Here is a 24,648-nt window from a genome sequence, read left to right as displayed (position 1 = left end):
GTAAGAAAATGTTGAATCCAATACATTCAGTTTCATACAAGTTTTACTGTAATAATAATAATAATAATAAGAAGAAGAAGAAGAAGAAGAAGGAGGAGGAGGAGGAGGAAGAGAACTTTTACTCCAATATATCCAAAGCAGATGAACATGATTACTTCTGATTGATCGTCACTCGTTTTATTCACTTGTAAATATTTCGATCTTTTTAAGTATATTATGCTTAGGTAGTGCCATTTCCTATTTTCTACGTTTCTACTTATGTTGCTTCAGCGTGCCGCTCAGTCAATAAAATATAAAGGAGTACTTTAAATATAGTAGGCTAGTAGAAAAATATATAGTAGGCTACGTGCCAAAAACTAAAAAGTAGAATATTCGATAAACAAGAGTTATTTGTTATATACACTACTATTTATCAATAAATCAAACAAACTATTACGATTCGGAAAGTCCTAATTACTACATACGAAAGGAAAAGGGAAACAAATTTTCATGTATCGGAGTCCACAGAAAGGTTCATATCAAAATTATGCAGGAAACCGTCGCAACGGCATCCATATTTCAAAATCAAGTATCTTCAGTTTCAAAAGTGTGATCGTCAAATTTATTTCGAATCAATGTTTCTCACAGTTTAATTTACGATAATTGTCAATAACCGGTGTGAATCAGCTTGCTTCGCTTGTGACTTCAAATTCGAATATTTCCAGTTGCGAAATTCGAAACGTCAAAATTCCTTCAAATTCATGTATCTCGTGGTCTAATTTACTCGAATCATGAAAAAACAGTGTGAACCAGTTTGCTTCCCTGGTGACTTCAAATTCGAATATCTCGAGTTCCGAAATTCGAATCGTCAAAATTCCTTCAAATTCACGTTTCTCGTGGTCTAATTTACTAGATTCATGAAAAACCAGTGTGAACCAGTTTGCTTCCCTGGTGACTTGAAATTCGAATATCTCGAGTTCCGAAATTCGAAACGTCAAAATTCCTTCAAATTCACGTTTCTCGTGGTCTAATTTACTAGATTCATGAAAAACCAGTGTGAACCAGTTTGCTTCCCTGGTGACTTCAAATTCGAATATCTCGAGTTCCGAAATTCGAATCGTCAAAATTCCTTCAGATTCATGTTTCTCGTGGTCCAATTTACTAGATTCATGAAAAAACAGTGTGAACCAGTTTGCTTCCCTGGTGACTTGAAATTCGAATATCTCGAGTTCCGAAATTCGAATCGTCACAATTCCTTCAAATTCATGTTTCTCGTGGTCTAATTTACTAGATTCATGAGAAAACAGTGTGAACCAGTTTGCTTCCCTGGTGACTTCAAATTCGAATATCTCGAGTTCCGAAATTCGAATCGTCAAAATTCCTTCAAATTCATGTTTCTCGTGGTCTAATTTACTAGATTCATGAGAAAACAGTGTGAACCAGTTTGCTTCCCTGGTGACTTCAAATTCGAATATCTCGAGTTCCGAAATTCGAATCGTCAAAATTCCTTCAGATTCATGTTTCTCGTGGTCTAATTTACTAGATTCATGAAAAACCAGTGTGAACCAGTTTGCTTCCCTGCAGCCTATTTTTTTAATACCATGTGAAATTTCAGATTACATTGCCAGGTGGTCTGCAGATCACTTTCTGAATGAACAGGGGGTCCGCGTTATCGGAAAGTTTGAGAACCACTGATCTAGTAGACTAAGCTGGTTGCTGTTTGGCGGGATATTAACAGATGGAACCAAATTTGACAAAATAAAAGTGATATTTTTGTTGCCTTAGGTAACATGTTTCAGCTAACATGATTTGATTAAAAATTTCAACAATATGTGTATTTCGTAGGTTCCACAACGTCTTTTGCGAATTTGATAACACATTAATTACTAAAGGTTTACATCTAAATTTGGTTTTAAAATGACGGCTCTGAATAAATGTTTAAAATCATATTTTCATGCATAAATATATCGAGCTTTCTCAGCACACACACACACACAAAAAAAAAGAAAAAAAGAAAGTAAGAAAGAAAGAAAGAAAAGAAAAGTAAAAAGAAAGGAACTGACTTTAAAATTGGTCTAATAGTAGAATGTGACCGAAAATTCCTAAGAATTAAAGAAATCTACCTGTCTCTTTTGGCCTAGTGCCAAAACTACACTGTACCGTATTTTAAAACTATGCTTAGTAATGTTTTGTTTTATTTTTTTCAGATTCATTCCAAGGAGCTGGTGACTATCACTTCTAAGCAAGCTTCGATATAGAAAAATTCTTTTCTGCAACCGGTAGTAAGCGTGGTGTAATTTCAGCAAGTTCTTTAAATGAAAAATCTGTTCTAGACAACTCTTCTGCGAGTGGCGCATCTAGCAAAGAGAAAGACACCTTATCTATAGTAACAGATAGCAGTGAAAAATTAGATGATACCTCAAAAGCATCCTCGGTACCTTCAGACCTCGGTATCGACAAACCTGCACAGACTTACTTGACGTCTTGTCCAGAAACTAGAACAGGAGGGCAGAAGAGAAGATTTCAATATTCCTGTTTCAAATCAAGGGAATGGTTAGAATAGACCGTTATTGACAATTCAGCCTTTTGTTTTCCGTGTAGGAAATTTCCAACAAGTAATTCGGATCCAGCATTTGTAACTTCTGGATACAGTGATTGGAAGCACGCAACAGAAAAAGGCAAAGGGTCTCAGAAACATTGCAGCTCCCAGTCGCACAAGCTTGCAATGAGTATATATTTAGAACAGAAACAAAGAGAAGAAACGGGAGAAACTATTGGGAAAATTATGGGCAGTGACTTAGTAGAAAAAAATAGGTATTACGTGAAATCGATAGCTGCAGTAATAAAGTTTTTGGTTATTAATGAACTACCTTTAAGAGGGAACTCTGAATGTAAAGATGTAGATCCCAGTGGACTTTTTCATGAGGAAGGAAAAAAAGCTTGCGGAAATATGTAAGACCATTCCAGCGAACGCAAAATATACTAGCTCCGAAATTCAAAATGAAGTCATACATGTTATGGCTAATACCGTCATAGAAAACATTATGAATCAAATTCAAGAAAGTAAATGCATTTCTCTGTTGGCAGATGAAACCCGGGATAAGCAAGGCATTGAAGATTTAGCAATCGCCTTTCGATATACCGTTAATATGAAACCAACAGAAAGATGTGTTGCTATCTTGAATCTTCGTTCACAAGATGCTAAAAATATTACGTCCGAAATTATGTCCGTGTTAAGTGAGCTTACGCTTAATTCTAGTAAACTCATTGCCCAATCATATTATGTGCTTCTGTTATGAAAGGTGCAATTGGTGGTGTTCAAAGTTTGATATCAAAAGAACTGAACAGAGAAATATTGTTTGTTCATCGTTTTAACCACCAACTGTACTTGGTTGTAATGCTTTCTATTGAAAATATACTGGAAGTTAAGGACTATTTTGATTTGTGTGAACAATTGTTTTTTTTTTTTTTTTTTTTTTTTTAAAGAAAAGGACGTGTTGCACAGATTTATGAGGAAAATGCTCTAAAACGATTGCTAAGGCAAAGATGGACAGGACATTTGGAATCAGCTAACGTTGTTCATTCACAAAAGGAGTTAATTCTAGAAACACTTGAGTCCATCGTGGATTCCTCAACTGGAAGTAAATTTGGGCAACTTAAGACGGAGGCTATTGGGTTGTTGTGACAAATGAAACAGACAATGTTTCAATTCCTCACAAAATTTATGGTTAATGTATTGGGGTATCTGAAACCAGCTACTGTACTACTACAACAGTAGAAATTAGATATTGAGGCAGCACTGAAATTAATAGAAAGTGTACAAAGTCAACTGCAAGAAATGAGAAAACCTACTGTATGCAAAGATATTTTAGATACAGTAAAAGAAGAATGTGATGCTTTCGGATGTGATCCTCCATTGAAACGAAAACGTTATCTTCCACGTGTGTTTTCTGACAGTATTGTTGATGCTAGTGGTGTTAACTTTGAAGGTAAAAGTGATGATGAAGCAGAGTATTTGCGAATATATTATGAGATAATTGATCATTGTTGCAGTGATATTACAAATCGGTTTCAAGAAAAGAACAATGAAGTTATAACAGCTGTTTGCAAGTACTTGCTTCAGTTAGGACCAGTGGTAAAATTGAATACGTTAAAGGGACTGTTGATTCACAGCCCACAATACCAAGAAGCATTAAAAAATTTAACTGCTGAACTTGAATTAGCTAAAACACTTATTCAGAATGTAACTTCTCTTGCAGAATTGGCTAATAAATTGCAAACATAGGGGGCAGCCTTTCCCGGGATTAATCTTTTGGTAGAGGCAGCTCTAGCCATACCAATTAGTACTTCTACCGTAGAAAACTGCTTCTCCCGCTTGACATCAATTTTACGACCTCAAAGGTTATCGATGTCTCACGACCGCAAAGCCGATCTTGTTTTGTTGAGTTGCAACAGGGACATCACCAGGAACCTCGATCTGGACAGAGCTCCCTCGTGGCTAAGCGGTTAGCGTACGCGCCTTTGGCGTGGGAGACCCGGGTTCGATTCCCGGCGGGAGCTCATGTGGTTCGGATTCCACGTTAATCAGTAGGTCCACGTCTCATATAGCCTCGCTGCTGAAAGGGACGCTAAACTAAAATCAACTCAACTCGATCTGGACACAATTGTTCTAAGATTGGCAGCATCCAAAACAAGGAGACATACTGTGATTGTGTTGTTAGTGATTGTTCAAATGTTCATCTTGTTTCTACTATAGTGTGCCAACATGAGGAGTGTATATATGCGTGTTCTGTTTGTGTTTATTAATCTTATGAAATTTATAAAGTAGATAGCAAAATCCCATAAACATATCATTATTTCTTTCGAACATCACCATAAAAAACTGATCAAAAATGTTTAGAAGTGCATGTGTAAAATAAAGCGCGAGTTATTTGAAGAAATATAAAGTTTCATATCTAAGAAGATGTAAATAATAATACAGGTAAGATGTTAATTTCATTTTTCCAATATACATATATTTGTTTAGGCCACATGTATTTCAAAATATTGATTTAAGATTTTGAGACCTTCCTCTGTAGAATCTCTTCGAAGATAGTATTAAATCTCATTACTCTCTAGATGTTTTCAAGTTTCACAAATATATTAAAAAAAAAAAAACTATTTCATGTACTAATTCTTTGGAAATGTTAATGATTGGTTCGTTCGGCCAACTATTTTTTTAAAAAATATTTTTTTATTTCCTTGAAGATGAGAAAACGGAAGAAATATTTTGTTGTCATAACAAATAAATAAAAAGGAAACACATAGTATTCTAGCTTTCAGGTACAGTTGTACTAAGGCTATAGGAGAAAATTTTAATACTAATTCCTTCATGCTGTAGGTTTAGTTTTAAGAGCATAACAAGTTATTCATCATCACAAACAGAGACAGACATATTGTTTATATATATATATATATATATATATATATATATATATATATATATATAATGTCTGTCTCACAGTATGTGTGTGCCCACCGTAATTTACATTTAGCCCCCCCTAAATTTGGAGGCTGGCTACGGGCCTGGCTCTAACTATTCCGTCTTCTACGTCCACGGCCGAAAACTGCTTCTCACATCTGACAGCTCTCATTCGACCTCAACGTCTGTCTATGGGACATGAAAGAAAATCGGACCTCGTTCTCCTGGCTTACAACAAAGATATTCTGCGTGCACTAGATCTAGACCAGTTTGTAACTGAATTTGCGAAGTGCTCACGTAAACTCGTTTTGATGTAATTACTTACATAAGGACTGTAGAAAATATTTATTTTACTTATGTCAGGGTTGTTAATTTTTATACATATAAATATTCCATAATCTACTTGTAATAAAAGTAATGTAGTTCCAAAATACTATAATTTAGATAACAGTTAATAATTTTTTCTAAAATAAATATTTTTTACTTTTAGTACTACTTAGTGTATTAAAATATATATTGAATTATATACCATCATTCTAACAAAAAAAAAAAAAAAAAAGTTAATGATGATATTTGATAGTCGTGGATTTGGCACTGTAATATTTATCAGCATAATAAAGTGTTTCAACTTTCTTATAGATTTCATAGATAATAAATAAATATATAAATGAACATAGACATTGACAACAACAAGCGCCTCAAGGAACAAAAACTATATATATATATATATATATATATATATATATATATATATATATATATATATATATATATATATATATATATATATATATATAGAGAGAGAAATAGTTTTTGTGTTCCTTGAGGTCCCTGCCATTGCCCCTCAGTATTAATCATTGCCCGCCCTAAGCAATCAGGCTCGCTACGGGCTTGCTGGGGGTTCGAGTCCCTCTGTAGTAGCAAGGGTGGAATTTTAACTGTCCTCGATGTGTTCGTGTCCCTGTCGTGTCTAATAGTCCTGAAAAGTGGTTGCAGTACAAAATAAGTCAGGAAGTTTTAGAAAAAAAAGTGGTAGAGCGTTCACCTCTGGTGCTTGGGGTCCTGGGTTCAAACCCTGCTCCCGCCAAGTAAACTTTGTGATGGACAAATACCGTGTGCGTGGGTTTTCTCAGGGTTCTCCCGTTTCCTCCCACTTTCTTCATTCCACCATTTCATTCATCTCTCATCGTCACTGTCTCCTTTGGCATAATCGTGGGACGTAAAACACAAAAATTTCATTTCATTTTTTTTCGAAACAATTTATCTTAAAACCCTAGTAAAAAATTGCTCGTATTTAATATTCATTGTTTATTTTACACCCAGTTCTGGAGCATTACAATTTACTTTCAAGAACTTAGGAAGTTAATGTACCTTTGATAACAGATTCAAGTTAGATTTATTAGACAAGGTGGAGCATTATATTTTGCTCTTGCCAATTTCATATCTTTCAACAAAGTTGAATCTAGAACTGATGTTAAAAAACTGACATGATTAAAATATTAGATTTACTAATGACAAATCTCACAATGTGTACAAAATTTCAGATCCGTTTGTATCTAAATATGTACATCGTCCAGGTTTGATGATTCAAGAAACACTAACTAGTAGGCCATCTCTGCTCGTTTATGGGATATAGTTATTTCAAAGCAAAATACTTTAACTTTGTATCTGAATTGTGGGAAGTTAATTGGGATGGAATACGAAACTATATATATACGTGAAGCATCTATAGGATGCTTAATATCATTATTTTAAAAAAAATGTTCCTAAAAGAAATTTATATAAGAAAATGCTTAGTTGTTGATTTTCCCATGACATAATTAAAGTTTTAAAACAAAAAGAATATTATAGAAAGAAAAATGAATTCGAATTGTAATGCCATTGACCGTTTCACTGATCATAACCCATTAGTCCACCATTCTAAACATCTACTGTTGATACGGATACGGTGTCAGATCGTTCACCTTTATTGCAAGGGTTGTCTGGTTCGATCCCAGGACAAGTGAATTTCTGGTGGACTACATCATATCCATGTATTTTCTCCTATTTCCTCCCACATTCTCATTCGACACTTTCTATCTTAACCAATTACCGCCATTGATCATCCGTCTACTCTAAGCTAAAGAGATAAACGTGAGACGTAAAACTAAAAACTTCATTTCATTTATCATTGCTCACACCTACTATTGATTATAATTTCATCACCCACTTAATTTAACGAACTTTTAAAGTTTTTTTTGTACCCCTTTGTGAACAAGTGAGTAACAATCGTGTTTTCCATTCGCGTGGTCCCGGGTCCGATTCCATGTGACGTACTAGCTTCGGATACAAATCTGTGTAGTAGTTTGGAAGTTTCATCTGATATAGCCTCGGTGAAGAAAAGAGACGTTACAATTCAACGAAGAAATCATATTGAAGTGTTTATTGAATTGTTAAGTAAACATTTACAAAGTATATTCACTGAAAGTTGGCGAAAGTGCAGCTAAATATAAAAGATAAATTAACGAGAACTCTATCAGCACTTCCAGGGAGATTATACATATCAGAAGTTGGAAAAAGCAGCAGTAAATTTAATATGAATTAACACAAAACTCTATCAGGGTTTCTACTGTGAACAAACATATTGAAAATTGCTAAAAGCGGCGATACATTTAATATAAATTAACGAAGATATCAGCACTTACAGTAGAAACATACATATCGGAAGTTGGTAAAAGCGGCGGTAAATTTAACATACATTAAGACAGAACACTTTCAACGCTTCCACTGAGAATAGGCATATTGAAAGTTGCTAAAAGCGGCGGTAAATTTAATATAAATAAACACAGAACTCTATCAGTACTTCCAGCGAGAATATACATATCGTAAGTTGATAAAACCTGTGGTAAATTTAACATGCATTAACGCAGAACTCTATTAGGGCTTCCACTAAGAATAGACATATTAAAAGTTGCTAAAAGCGGTGGTATATTTAATATAAATTAACACAAAACTCTGTCAGCACTTACAGCGAGAAACGAAAAAAATAATAAAGCTCTCTTTTCTTTCTTTCTTTTTTTTTTTTTTGTCACATCGAAAAGTATTTTTTGTAGTTGATGTCACACGCCAACTTCCATTACAAAAGTGGATTTCTTGATTTGCTCATTGTAACAGTAGCAAACAAAATGTTTAGAAAATTACTTACTGGCACTGTTAAATTTCTAGAAGTAATTTTACGTCAAAGAATATTAGATAAAAATCACTTACGTATTAGGAAATGCGCACTATCGAATTGAATTATAAATTACTGCACTTGTACTCGTTGAAATCATCAGAAAAAAAACTGATATTTTAAACTTGTCAACATTTGATAACTACACGACTTTGACCTTGTGTTCACACACACATACACACACGCTACTGACCTAAAATATAAGGTCGCCCGTAATAGGCAAACAGACTTTGGATCTTATATAACACCAGAAGATAGGGATTCATTAAGTAAGTCCACTATCCTTTCTTCGTACTCTGGAGTCACTGTATTATTCCATTTCTTCATTCCGTCTTCTGTCAGATCCTCTTCCGTCAGGGATTCTAAATCTGGCATCTTGTCACTGTTCGCTAACATAAATGGCAACATGAGCATACCTACAAGAAGTCCAAACATTCGATACCTGTAGAACTCTTGTATGACCGAGCTAAAAGTAAGCTCGCCATATGCCGGAGAAAGGGTTCTCAAAACCTTAGACATACTTTTGTAATACGTCTTGAGAAGATCGTACAGGTATTTCTGCCTGAGATCAAGCGTCGTGCTTGTGTAGAGAAAATAATGAAGATCGAGAGCGTATGATCCGTACCGAGCTATTTGTAAATCGATCAATTTTACATCGATTGGATTTTTGTCTTCGTCGTACAAAAACAGCATGTTATTAGTCCAGCAGTCACCATGAGTGATTACCGAAAAAGGTTCTTGAGGTTTAACAATGTCACACAATTTTAGAAAGAAGCCATCTTTAAGTTTTGTGATCCTATCAACTGCAGATGGGTTATGACACCGAGCTCTGAAAGCATTTAAAGTTTTATCAATCATTGTATTTATACTTCCGTCAAAATCTGAATCACGTTCCGGCTTTAGCATCACTTCAACCAAAAGGTTACGAAGACTAATGAAGTTTTCTGGTTCTTCGTATTTCATTGCAAGAGAACACCCGTGAAACTCTCCTAACGCGCGCATCACTAACTGACAATGTTTAAAGTCAAGTCCTTTGCGTTTTTCAGCCATCTTAAATCCCAAAATTCCCATATCTCGTAGCGCAATAAATTCGTTGTTGTGTAAGGGTCCATGTAAACAAGGTGGGAATGCACGCAAAATGTCGGGGCAGCCTTTAGAAGCAGCAAAATTCCGGAATTCTGGGATAATTTTGTTGTAGATATTAGATTCATTATCGAAGGCCAATTGACTACCAAACTTCTCTCTTCGAATCGGGTTGTTTGGCTGTAACTTGATGATTAAATGTTTTTTCACTATGTTGTTGTTCGACCTTGACGGGCTTGTTTCCACTACCACTCGATACGCAAGCGACATAAAGTTATTACCTTTCTCGACAGCATCGGAGACGGTAAAGCGAACGACCTCAATATTCGGATCTTCATGAGACAAAATATTCTGCAGAAAATCTTTCGTTATAGCTTCCATGACGAAGTTAAAAACACTCCAGCAGTTGAAGATTCTCGCTGTTTAAGAGCACAGCTGAATACGCACAATAAAATTATGGAACTAGTTGTGTAACGCCACTGGTCGTGATAGAAGTGAACAAACTAACTCAGACGAAGGGGTCCAAGGGAAAAGGAGGAAGAAAATTAAATATATCTCGCTGTCGGAGGCTACTGATAACGTTGCCAAACGTGTTCACAATGACTTAACAGTTTAACAAACACTCTTTAAAAAGTTGACAGAAGATATTCACGAGTTACAGAGCTAACAAATACGTGTTCTGTTTACTTGGTGAAGTTCGTTCCTGGCACTGGCTAATCATACTAACCAAGTACTTACGTATAAATGCGTATTAGCCATGATTAATGGTGTTTCTTTTTTTTATTATTTCTTTTCAATGAGAGTGCGTCTTATCGAATTTGCGCTGAAGAATATAATACCAATTAAAAGTTATTACGTTGTAAATGTTATCAGCAATGACCTTTTTAAAATAATATATCAATCTTATTTTAAGAATACTGCCTGTTCACAATAAATTGTGTACTTTGTAAAGAATTTTGTCTTCCGCTTTAGTTCAATGGTAGCAATAGCCAAGTGGTCTTGAGCGCTAGGCTTCAAATTATAACCCGTAACTCATCATGGGTTCGAACCCTACTGAAGAGCATGTGTATTTTTAAGTGTCTTTGAAGTCTTTTCATGCAATGAAAAGGAACGTGTTCTGGTTACCACAAACTTTTTTTTTTTAAAGGAATAGTATAGCTTGCATATTTGGTATGATCTGTCAGGAAAGTAAATGTACACCTATTTTTTGAGTCTGGCATTCCTGCGCTCCATCCGTGGAGAGTATGAGAATTAAAACAATCAAATGTTTACTGAGGGGCAAAAAGAAAAGCTTAATCTGAATAAGACACTGCAGAGGGGACACAAGCTGTGAATACGAATAGTGCATTGTGTAAATAAAGGACGACACCGAAAGAGAAAGCCAGAAACAGCTGTTAAACTTACAAAAAAAGAGTAAAAATTGTCGAAGTGGGAACATAAAACACAAATACAACAAATACACCGACAACTAAACGATCAACATTCCCTGGTCTTGGTGTAGTGGTTAAGGTGCTGGCTTACAAATGCAAAGGTCGCAAGTTCGAATCTTAAGCGAGGACATTTTAAAAATTTTTATTAATAATACAACTCATGAGAGATGGTAAAAGAGGTCGTATTTAGTTTTTCGTAGCAATTATTATTGGTAATGTTTAGTACTGATAATACTTTTTGTCTTTGCGTATTGCTTTTATTCTTTTCTTCATTTCCAAAGAGAAGAATATCCGAACAAATGCCACCAAAATTCCTCACATTTTGAATGTAAACGCCATTTGCAATTAGTAAAGAATAAAAATTGAACGTTCCGATGTAGCTGCAAAAAGTAAAAGGAAAAACATGGAAGTCGACCATACTCATGGTTACTAAAAATACAATTTCTACATGCCTTGCACCTCCCGACCACGTTTCTACGTTAGCAAGTAAGAGGCTTGTGTTTAGGTTAGGCTCGTCAATACGTTTTGCAAAGGGGCCCGGTTTAGCTCTGCCGCACCAAAGGTGCGAGAAGGGAGAAAAACACCTTTTCTCTCTCCCTCTGTGTTTCTATTTATCTATCTATCTGTATATATATATATATATATATATATATATATATATATATATATATATATATATATATATATATATATAACGCTATTTGTGAATGCCATAACCACCCTAATTTTCAGCGGATTGAGACGAAACTTGGCACAAACATTAATTGTTGAAATATCTTGATGAGTTCGTTAACCAGAATAATCAGATGAAAATGTTCAAAATGGTGGCCCTTCAAACTCTTAAAAAGTTCCAAGGGAACCAAATTTCGCCCATAAATAGGTATTCAGAAAGTTTGAATAAATTTTCCTCTTTTACTGAAATATTTGTGTGCAGAAACTTATTGAAATATTGGACCCGATTAATCGCCTAAAGAAGGTTCACGCCCTTTCGCGTAATGAACTGTAAATCATGTATTTCGAGTTCGGGAGCCTGAATAGCGAGGAGTGTTATTTGATTTGCTTTTTAGTAACACATTGCATTGCAAATAAAGGTAGGCAACATTAGTGGTAAGTAAAATAATAATAATAATAATAATAATAATAATAATAATAATAATAATAATAATAATAATAATAATAATAATAATAATAATAATAATAATAATACGAGTTGTTTGTGGCAAGGCAATATCTTCCTCAGTTCTTCTTCAAACGTAATGATTGTAACGCCATATCTCCCTTAAAAACAAAATATTAGCAATTTATATCGAGAGAACGGGAAACTGTAGAGCGATGGGACCAACGTTGGACAGTATGCACTCATAGTACTCAGAAAAGTAAGCAATTTCAATGCAAAATGAACGAAGAGTCATTGTCATGGGTACTCATGGGGCCACGGCAGAGCCCTCTTTAGGCAAAATGTCGATAGCTTATATCGAGAAAACAGGAGGTGATACTGGGATGGGACCAACGTTGGACACCATGGACCCATAAGACGCATCGAAAAAATTAGGGAGGCGGGCGCCAGCCAGCCTTACTTATTTCCACATAATAATATAAAATTATATTGTCGAAATACACACACGAGTTAGCTACTAATATTTCATATTATTATTATTATTATTATGTTATTATTATTATTATTATTATTATTATTATTATTATTATTATTATTATTATTATTATTATTATTATTATTATTATCTACAGCGTCTTTTCATTACGTGAGCATGTTTGACATGAAACCAAAGAGAAAATCCATCCTGTAGCGAAAAGAAACAATACTTTCTCTCAAATGGATAAAATATCAAGCCGAGATTGATTCGAACTCGCATGGACGGCGCGAAAAGCCAGTGCTTTGTCCACTATTTTTTTAACTGACTCACCGAACGCGTTTCAGTAACTTACTTATTGCTAATTTTACTTGCTTCACTCGTTTAACTTGCTTTTTCTAATAACTTATAACGACAGGGACACGAACACAGAAACATCGAGAACAGTTAAAAATGATAGATACTCTCCCGCCGAGAATCGAACCCGAGACCTCATACACCCAAGGTACACGTGCTAGCCTCTAGACCAGCGGCGATGGCAACGCTTACTTCCTGTGTCGTTAGGGATTACGACCACTGTATTGCCAGCTATCACTTCTGTGGGTTGTATACTATGATCAAATGTTTCTTCTTTGCTGGAAGAGTAAAACCTACATTATATGTAATACATGAGGTATTTAGACCTACATGCTCTTCATATAATGTAATAAAAGGGTCATGGTGTCGGATTTTAATAGGGGCCTACATGACGTATTGCAGTATACAACATCCTTTGCATTACTTGTTTGTTTGTAGACTGCTACTAGCTTAGTGTTCTGAAAGGTTATGTATAAACTAGGGATAGCCCGTTCCGGAATTATTAGTTTTCGGACTCCCGAAAGTAAAGCCGGACAAATTCCGGAATTCGGAAAATTCCAATTTTGTAATAATTTCGGAATTCGGAAAAATCCGGAATTTAGAAATTTCTGATTTCGTTAACATTCCGGAATTCGGAAAATCCGGATTTTTTCGAAAGTCGGAGTTTTTCTCAATTCCGGAATTTTCTAAATTCCGGATTCTTTCCGAGTTCCGAAATTCTTCTGAATTCCGGAGTATAACTGAATTCCATAATTTTGCGAAATCTGGAAAGTGAAAGTTCCGCTTCCGAAAAATGAATTTATTTTGGTTAATATGAATCGTGGCGGAAATAAGTCTTTGACCAGGTAATGGCGACTGCTTTGAAAGAAATGGGGAATATGAGAATTCAATCTGTCATATTTGTAGTTTCGTGTGGAGAAAGAACGAACTTGTGAACCAGTGGTTTAAGAAAAACTCAAGTTATTAATATAAACTTTGCCGACTTCATAAAAGAAATACGAAAGACATTTTGAATCGAAAAATATAACATACAAGTTTGCAAGCGGAGACAAAGAAACTTAACGTAACCAGACTAAAGACGGATCGTTTACCGCGTAGCGATCGCGGTTCAGTGGTCAAGGTGCTTCTGCAAATGCACGTTGCAATTTTTTTTTCTTACTTTAGAATTTTTGATGGCGATTGATCAGCTCAGATATTTGAATACTCGGATGTTTCAATACTTGAACTATCAAATCTTCAGGAATAATAATAGTAATAATAATAATTATTATTATCTCGTAGAAGATTAAAAGCTAGAAGCTAAATTATCGCTCAGGTCATACCATCACAAGGAGAAACGTGACATTTGGAAAGAATATTTCGGTTTGGTTTAATGTTGCTCACGAGAAGAGGAGTTTCTCATCTCGTTTCTAAAACAAATAAAATAACATGAGAATTAACATTTTACATTCGAGACGGGTCAGGGCTAAATCAAAATTTTCGTCTCTCTTTGGAGATGAGAATCGAGACGAGACGAAAAGTATCGTAAACATTTCCCGTCTTGTCTCGATTGTGTATGTCCATTCTTTAAGTAACAATTGCTCTGTAGACTGAATCTCATAGGCTATTTCGTTACATTGTATTTCAGAGCTCATTGAATTATGCTTTGTGTAGGTATTTTTGTAGCAAAGCTTTTATATTTACCTCTGCATATTCTAAAAATTAGTTTATTATATGCCTTACTGTCGCGTGATATTCAGTTATATTTATTACAGTTATTTTCCTCAAAACATACTTTCTATATGAAACTTCAATAAAAGGTTCTAGTTTAAAATGTTGGTAGTTGCAGAGGTGTGTCTTGAAGGTACGGAACCCTTTCCCCAAAATCTCTACTTTTAAGTAAGTTTTGCCAAATTTCAGGGCAAGTTTAAAACTATTATTATTATTATTATTATTATTATTATTATTATTATTATTATTATTATTATTATTATTATTATTATTATTATTATTATTATATCAACTCCATGTATAATCTTTAAAAGATATACGGTTTGTATCTGAATAGTAAAAGCTAATTGACTGTCGATCTCGGTCGTCTGGAAGTCTTCAGGAGGCAAGGACATCGGTCACGTTCTGGGTTTGAGTTCCGAAGGGCAAGTATTCGGGCTCGAGCAAAAAATTATTAAAAGTTATAGGCTTCATCCAAACATATTCAAAACAGCTGGGACTGGGTTTGGGCTTCTCAACGGCTCGAGCGGCTCGGCTTACAGCTCATTCAATATCGAACCGAATCGAGAAGTGAGCCGAGCCAACAGCTCACCACACCAAGCCGATTTGAGCCATCGGCTTAGTTGAGCTGAGTTGAAACGTGCTGATGAACTAGTTTCAACTTAGCTGACTCGAACCGGTTCACATGAGCCGAGTAGGTGACCCATCCCAACCGAGAAAGCTCGAGCCATCGGCTCAATTGAGCTGAGTCGATGGCTTGTTCCAACTAAGCAGGCTCGGGTCATCGGCTCATCCCAACCGAGCCGACTCGAGCTGTTCGCTCAGTTGATACGAGCCGAGCCGGTTGATATCACTACCCGAGTTGGTCTTCTGCTTGGGCTCAAGAATTCGACCGTGCAGATCTCAGCCTTGATTTTAAGAACTACAGTATATACTTTTATTGGTGATTACGACATTTGAGGCTGTCTCGTAATAATAATAATAATAATAAACTCTTGTCTTCTCGTTATCTAGACGAGACGAGATACACTAAAATTGCCCCACGAGATGCACTAAAATTACGAGATGAGACGCACCTCTGTCGTGAGCAACACTAAAAGTATTCCACATTACTGCTTACATTTCTCATGGCTTTTGCTTTCCAGTCTGATCAGGCCAATATTTCAAAACGAGTTAAAACGAGCTGAACGAGCGAGAGAGCCATTATAAAACTCGACTCAACTCGAAACTCGACCTCGAAAACAGCGACTTGGCTCGGAACTCAATTCAAGAAAATTACCTTTGACTCGACTCAAATTGTACTCGAGTCGAATTGAGAGCTCCTCCGTGGCTAAGCGGTTAGCGTACGCGCCTTTGGTGTGGGAGACCCGGGTTCGATTCCCGGCGGGAGCTCATGTGGTTCGGATCCCACGTTAATCAGTAGGTCCACGTCTCATATAGCCTCGCTGCTGAAAGGGACGCTAAACGAAAATCAACTCAAAATCAACTCGAGTCGAATTGAATTTTGGCTCGACTTGTGCTCATCCCTATTCGTGTTTGTATTTTATGTTTCCACTTCAACAATGTCTACTCTTTTTTCTCCTTTTACCTGCTGTTTCTGGATTTCTCTTTCGGTGTCGTCCTTTATTTACACCGTGCACTATTGTTATTCCCAGCTTGTGACCCGCTTCAATGTCTTATTCAGTTTAGGCTTTTCTTCTTACATTGACTTGACATGTGATTGATTTAATTCTCACTTTCCGCGCACGACCGATGAAAATGTTTTATTATTATTATTATTATTATTATTATTATTATTATTATTATTATTATTATTATTATTATTATTATTATACTATTGAACTTGCACGGCGAAATTACTGTATAATACGATATCATTTCTGTAATTTTACTCCATTGTATGTTATTTAGTTTATTAATGGGCACTAAATTGTCTCCAGATCAACGAATAAATTAACTACGGCATGCACTTTGGTGGAAATATCATTGCAATAAGATTATTGGTTCGTTCCAAACATGTTCAATAGTATAATAATAATAATAATAATAATAATAATAATAATAATAATAATAATAATAATAAAACATTTTCATCGGTCGTGCGCGGAAAGTGAGAATTAAATCAATCACATGTCAAGTCAATGTAAGGAGAAAAGCCTAAACTGAATAAGACATTGAAGCGGGTCAAAAGCTGGGAATAAGAATAGTGCATGGTGTTAATAAAGGACGACACCGACAGAGAAATCCAGAAACAATAGGTAAACGAAGAAAAAAAAGAGTAGAAATTGTTGAAGTGGAAACAAAATACAAATACGAATAGGAATGAGCAGGAGTCGAGCCAAAATTCGACTCGACTCGAGTTCAATCCGAGTCGAGTCAAAGGTATTTTTCTTGAGTTGAGTTCCAAGCCAAGGCGCTGTTTTCGAGGTCGAGTTTCGAGTTGAGTCGAGTTTTATAATGGCTCTCTCGCTCGTTCAGCTCGTTTTAACTCGTTTTGAAATAATGGCCTGATTAGACTGGAAACCGAAAGCCATGAGAAATGTAGGCAGTAATTTGGGATACTTTTAGTGTTGCTCACGGCAAGGGTGCGTCTCCTCTCGTAATTTTGGTGCATCTCGTGGGGCAATTTTAGTGTATCTCGTCTCGTCTAGATAACGAGAAGACAAGATTTTTTTTTATTATTATTACGAGACAGCCTCAAATGTCGTAATCACCAATATAAGTATATACTGTAGTTCTTAAAATTAAGGCTGAGACCTGCACGGTCGAATTCTTGAGCCCAAGCAGAAGACCAACTCGGGTAGTGATATCAACCGGCTCGGCTCGTATCAACTGAGCGAAGTTGTTGTATTACTATACATCTGCTTCCGCCCCTGTCAAATCTGGTCGATCTCGTTGACGCGACATATTTGCTTTTTTATACCCCTTTCTTCGTTTACTGAACGAAACAGTAACTATTCTGAAATATACTACTGCGCATGCCTCGTAGATAAATATTTCTGATGCCAATAGTTTCCGTTTTGTCCAAGAAATGTTCTTTTTCTTATTCCCAGCATGACCCTTTTATTATATGAAGAGCATGTAGGTCTAAATACCTCATGTATTACATATAATATAGGTTTTACTCTTCCAGCAGAGAAGAAACATGTGATCATAGTATACAACCCACAGAAGTGATAGCTGGCAAGACAGTGGTCGTAATCCCTAACGACACAGGGAGAGAGTGGTGCCCTTCCCGCTGGTCTAGTCGCTAGCACGTGCGCCTTTGGTGTATGGAGTTCCGGGTTCGATTCCCGGCGGGAGAGCATCCATGATTTTTAACTGTTCTCGATGTTTCTGTGTTCGTGTCCCTTCGTTATAAGTTATTAGAAAAAGCAAGTTAAACGAGTGAAGCAAGTAAAATTAGCAATAAGTAAGTTACTGAAACACGTTCAGTGAGTCAGTTAAAAAAAAAAGTGGACAAAGCACTGGCTTTTCGCGCTGTCCATGCGAGTTCGAATCAATCTCGGCTTGATTTTTTATCAATTTGAGAGAAAATATTGCTTCTTTGCGCTACAGGTAGTCCACTCTTTTCGTATTTTTCGCTGTCATTCACAGTTAAAGTAACTGACTATTATTCTTTCTACGAATGATGGATCTTCTCTTTGGCTTCATGTCAAACACGCACACGTAATGGAAAGACGCTGTCGATAATAATAATAATAATAATATGAAATATTAGTAGCTAACTCGTGTGAGTATTTCGACAACATAATTTTATATTATTATGTGGAAATAAGTAAGGCTGGCTGGCGCCCCCCCCCTATTTTTTCGATGCGCTTTATGGGTCCACGGTGTCCAAAGTTGGTCCCATCCCAGTATCACCTCTCGATATAAGTTATTGTCACTTTGCCTAAAGAGGGCTCTGCCGTGGCCCCATGAGTACCCATGACAATGACTCTTCGTTCATTTTGCATTGAAATCGCTTACTTTTCTGAGTACTATGAGTGCATACTGTCCAACGTTGGTCCCATCGCTCTACAGTTTCTCGTTCTCTCGATACAAATTGCTAATATTTTGTTTGTAAGGGAGATATGGCGTTACAATCATTACGTTTGAAGAAGAATTGATTAAGATATTACCTTGCCACAAACAACACCTATTATTATTATTATTATTATTATTATTATTATTATTATTATTATTATTATTATTATTATTATTATTATTATTATTTTACTTACCACTAATGTTGCCTACCTTTATTTGCAATGCAATGTGTTACTAAAAAGCAAATCAAATAACACTCCTCGCCATTCAGGCTCCCGAACTCGAAATACATGATTTACAGTTCTCTGTGTTAGAGGAATGCACATTTATTATATTATTCTTTCAAATAACACGTTACACAAGTTACTTCACTTTCAATGTGTAATTTCATATCATCACTAACAATCACCTTGTTCCGATAGGAAAATAACCCCCTCCTGCAAAAAAAAAAAAAAAAAAAAACCTGACCATAGCGAAAGGGCGTGAACCTTCTTTAGGCGATTAATCGGGTCCAATATTTCAATAAGTTTCTGCACACAAATATTTCAGTAAAAGAGGAAAATTTATTCAAACTTTCTGAATACCTATTTATGGGCGAAATTTGGTTCCCTTGGAACTTTTTAAGAGTTTGAAGGGCCACCATTTTGAACATTTTCATCTGATTATTCTGGTTAACGAACTCATCAAGATATTTCAACAATTAATGTTTGTGCCAAGTTTCGTCTCAATCCGCTGAAAATTAGGGTGGTTATGGCATTCACAAATAGCGTTATATATATATATATATATATATATATATATATATATATATATATATATATATATATATATACAGATAGATAGATAAATAGAAACACAGAGGGAGAGAGAAAAGGTGTTTTTCTCCCTTCTCGCACCTTTGGTGCGGCAGAGCTAAACCGGGCCCCTTTGCAAAACGTATTGACGAGCCTAACCTAAACACAAGCCTCTTACTTGCTAACGTAGAAACGTGGTCGGGAGGTGCAAGGCATGTAGAAATTGTATTTTTAGTAACCATGAGTATGGTCCACTTCCATGTTTTTCTTTTTACTTTTTGCAGCTACATCGGAACGTTCAATTTTTATTCTTCACTAATTGCAAATGGCGTTTACATTCAAAATATGAGGAATTTTGGTGGCATTTGTTCGGATATTCTTCTCTTTGGAAATGAAGAAAAGAATAAAAGCAATACGCAAAGACAAAAAGTATTATCAGTACTAAACATTACCAATAATAATTGCTACGAAAAACTAAATACGACCTCTTTTACCATCTCTCATGAGTTGTATGTATTATTAATAAAAATTTTTAAAATGTCCTCGCTTAAGATTCGAACTTGCGACCTTTGCATTTGTAAGCCAGCACCTTAACCACTACACCAAGATCATGGAATGTTGATCGTTTAGTTGTTGGCGTATTTGTTGTATTTGTGTTTTATGTTCCCACTTCGACAATTTTTACTCTTTTTTTGTAAGTTTAACAGCTGTTTCTGGCTTTCTCTTTGGGTGTCGTCCTTTATTTACACAATGCACTATTCGTATTCACAGCTTGTGCTCCTCTGCAGTGTCTTATTCAGATTAAGCTTTTCTTTTTGCCCCTCAGTAAACATTTGATTGATTTAATTTTCATACTCTCCACGGATGGAGCGCAGGAATGCCAGACTCGAAAAATAGGTGTACATTTACTTTCCTGACAGATCATACAAGAGGTTCCGGGTTGTATTTTCGTTGGAAGCTGGGAGGACATTGCATCAAATGCAATACAGTGGTACAGATCAGGGACGGATCCAGGAGGGGGGGGGGGCGATAGGGGCAATTGCCCCCTTCCCGAAGAATAGGAAACTTTCTTGCTTTATATACAAATAAAATCAATCCCAGAGTTTTGAGCTCTTAAAAGTAGCTCTAAGTAGCAGTATTACAACCCATCGCCTCCCCCGGAAGTTCGTCCTGGATTCGCCCCTGGATCAGATCCTAATTTAAGCTCTAGATTTCGTCGTATACAGTCTTGCTGATGAATAAGGACGTAAAATACAAGTTAATTAATTATAAAAATAAATTTATAGTTTTGTTGTTATAGGTGCGAACTAGGAATCCCAGGTGCCCGTTTTAGCTTGAACATTTTTCTTTCATAGATTTTTGTTCTTATTCAACTCTCCCAAAATTTATCGTTCTGCCTTCTACATTTATTATCTCTCCCAAATTTATAATTCTCCCCTGAAGTTTCCATTCTACCCCCAAAATTTGCCATTTTGCAGTTTGATTGCATCATTTTTAATGAAAACATTATGTATCCCCACCTAAACAATGTCATGGACGCATCTTACACCCTAAAACCCGCTTAGGGCGTATGGACACTCCAGCTTAAAATGTTTCAAGCAGAAAAAAAAGATTAACATTACCCATAAGCACTGGCGTCTCTGGCATGTAAAATTGGGGGGGGACATCAAAGAAAGTTATTTAAATGGTACTACCTAACCCAACCTGTTTATTATCTTCGATTTCATTTGTTACGTTTCTGTTTACCTTCATGGACCGCCTGAGGTATATCAAGAACTCTGTTACAATCGTTTTACAGCCTGAATATTGCAAATAAATATAATAATTATTATTTATATGTTATTCTGTCGTTAGTAAATACATTAAATTAAAATAAAATATTGAATATTTTGTACTAAACATTGGGGGACGTGTCCACCTCGTACCCCTCGTCCCCCAGCTAGAGATGCCCGTGCCCATAAGAAAAGAGGAGGTAGAATTTTCGTTGCGAGAGAGAGCTCTTCCAATAGAAACAAGTACATTTTCCGAGACGAGACGTCACTTTCACATCTTTTAGAGACGAGACGTGCTTAACTTTTGTCTTGTATTTCATCCTAAAGAAGATCATGTTATACTTGTATTTTAAGGCTAGAATTTGCAGAGAAAACCGTTGTAAAACAAATTTTACAAATCTTACCAATCATAATAACTTGTTACGTGCAACAGACTGTGGAAAATCGATTTCATCATTGGTTTTCTCTGAAAATTCTAGCCCTAAAAATACATCTATATTCCATAGTTTTGTTCCTATTTTGAAAATTTCAAGTGATTCAAAACTGGTGTACTCCGTTCAAGGGCGCCGAACCTGGGGGGCCGAGGGGGCCCGACACCCCAAAGCGGATGTGGGTCCCCCTTATTGTATTTAAGAATATGCAATATTTGGCATAATTTGAATGCAATTTGTCTTAAAATCCTCATATATGTCTTCTACATCTGAATGCCCCCCCCCCTCCAAATTTACAGAGACATCGGCGCCCTTGACTCTGTTGAATGTGCTTCTATGATATTTCTATCAATAACGGTTATACATAGTGGTCAATAGTTTTCCACTTTCAATCATTACTATAAAATGCGCATTTTAACATATAAAACTTTGAGATTAACAGCGTTTAGTTTTAACTGAGTAATTTAGTTTTCTGGGAAAAGGCCCGTATATAAAATTGGTGAGAGCCTTCCTCTAAATTTAATCCCTAATCGTAACTCTTTGAAACACCCTGTATATAAGCTTAATCCACTGAAATACTGACAACTAGTATTTATTTTAAGACTCTGCTCTGATATATTCTACAACTTTTTCCCTGATAAAATGGTTTGAAGGAAAGTGAATAATGATTACATAGTACGGTACAGAGCCATGTTTTGTTAACGTCATTTTCAAATAGTCTTATCTTTATAATGTATGTCACTTGCTTATGTAGTTTTAAATTAGACGTTGAAATCCCCTATACTCATTATCCGTGTCTAGCTTCTTGCGTAGGAACCATCATACCATCATGATAGTAAGTTATATAATGGATTAAAAAAAGCGACTCATGCACAAGGTCAACCTAATAGAAAGAACTTCCTGTTTGATGTGAGTACGAATTCCGCACCCATAATTTTCACTATGTTCTATGTCTTCCCTCCCATCCAGATGGCTCTGCTGTTGCGTCATTCACTGCATGCTCTCAGGCTCTGGAATGCTTTACCCCGTCATTACAACGATCAAATAATAATAATAATAATAAGTTCAGTAGACAGCGTGCTACCCAAGGCTAAATCAATAAAGCTCCTTTCACTGTTTATTATTGGAAAGTAAAGTTGTGTACTCAAATACCTTGTAATTTTCATCCGTTGTGTAAATGAAATAAAGTAAAAGTGATTTTTAAAGTTATACCAGAGGCAGCTCATAAGGGAAGTCACATTCGTTCCAACTAAGGAAAGAAACCGACGTTTCTTGCAAGGGCGCCGATTTCTCTGTAAATTTGGGGGGGGGGCATTCAGATGCAGAAGGTATATATATGAAGATTTTAAGACAAATTGCACTCAAATTATGCCAAATATTGTATATTCATAAATACAATATTGGGGCCCCATGAGTTTTAGGGGGACCCGGGCCCTCTCGGCACCCCAGGATCGGCGCCCGTGCTTTCTTGTGTATAACAATTACTACACTAGGCAACTTTTGTTAGTTTTAAGTAATAAAACTCTCTCTCTCTCTCTGTATGTCTGTATGTAGCATATATATGGCTGGTTCCAGTGAACAACCGGCTAAGTCGACATTTTTTTTTGTAGGGGCCGCGGTGGCTCAGTGGTAGAGCGTTCACCTCTGGTGCTAGGGGTCCCGGGTTCGGTCCCAGCCGCCGCCAAGTGAACTTTGTGATGGATAAACACTGTGTGCGTGGATTTTCTCGGGGTTCTCCCGTTTCCTCCCACTTTCTTCATTCTAACATTTCATTCATTACTCATAATCACCGTCTCCTTTAGCATAACCGTGGTACGTAAAACTCAAAGATTTCATTTCTCAAAAGATTTCGACTTTTTTTTTTTTTTTTTTTTTTTTTGAGAATTTAGATTTTACAGGTATAAGCTTCTTTTGGTGAGTTCTACATTGTGTAGAAGCGGCTAAGACGAATTCATAAAATTGAGGAAGTTACAGCATTTGGTTGTCAAAATTACCCAGGTAACTTTTGTAAAATTTACCTTTAAACTGTAAAATTTACTTTTCCCGACTTAGCCGGTTATTCACTGGAACCAGCCATATATACTAATGGAGCGTGAATATATCAGAAGGGTATATTATTATGCCAGCAAAACATGAGATGCAAAACCTGTAAACCAAGTGCGACTCATCTTTAAAGCGAGAATGAGCAATTGACCTCATTTATAAATAGTGAGACTAAATTAAGTGTTATGTTACACCCTGTATCTTTTAAAATTTCAAAAGTAGATAGTAGGTCTATTCTTTGAATATATACTGCTACAGGGAGCACAGTGGCTCAATGTTAGAGCGCTTACCTTTGGTGCATGGGGTCCCTGGTTTGATCCCGGCAAAGTAAGTTGTGGTGGACAGCAACATGTTCGTGGGTTTTTCGGGGTACTCCCGTTTCCTTCCACATTCTCACTCTACCAATTCTTCCATCATCATTCACTTGTCTGAATCATCCGTCTGCTTTAACCTAAAGGGCGTAATCGCAGGACGTTAAACAGAAGGATTTCGTTTTATATACTGCTACAATCTTTATGAAAATTGTAACACCAACGAATAATGACAAGAATACATCCAAACTTACAGGATATGTATGGTAGGATGTAATGTATAAACGATTACAATTTTAGTAGAATGTCGCATCCGTAGGCCCATCAGTGCCTTCGGTTCGGTAAATGAGATAGTACCGAGAAAAGGTGGTTTATGCACCTCTCAGTTACTGGAGCGTAGATAAACGAAGATGAAACCAATGAAGAAACGTTGAATGTCTCGCCG

The 24,648-nt window shown here is 36.1% G+C and overlaps 2 protein-coding genes across 3 annotated transcripts in view; one reads left to right on the top strand and one right to left on the bottom strand.

Annotated features, from left to right (window-relative positions):
- The window catches only part of LOC145664759 (uncharacterized), a 143,438-nt gene extending 132,983 nt beyond the window's left edge, over positions 1 to 10,455 (bottom strand). The window contains exon 1 of the mRNA XM_081731701.1: positions 8,687 to 10,455. Within this exon, the coding sequence (XP_081587827.1) occupies positions 8,889 to 10,115 (1,227 nt within the window). The 5' untranslated portion in view covers positions 10,116 to 10,455 and the 3' untranslated portion in view covers positions 8,687 to 8,888. The remainder of the gene's footprint in view (positions 1 to 8,686) is intronic.
- LOC145664748 (uncharacterized) overlaps positions 1 to 24,648 on the top strand; it is a 578,976-nt gene that overhangs the window by 153,889 nt on the left and 400,439 nt on the right. The window lies entirely within an intron of this gene.

This window comes from Thermobia domestica, chromosome 1 (assembly GCF_964235325.1).
Source record: "Thermobia domestica chromosome 1, izTheDome1.hap1.1, whole genome shotgun sequence".
Lineage (NCBI taxonomy): Eukaryota > Metazoa > Arthropoda > Insecta > Zygentoma > Lepismatidae > Thermobia > Thermobia domestica.
Note: the sequence above shows the minus strand (reverse complement) of the source record. Positions and strands in the feature narration are given on the sequence as shown.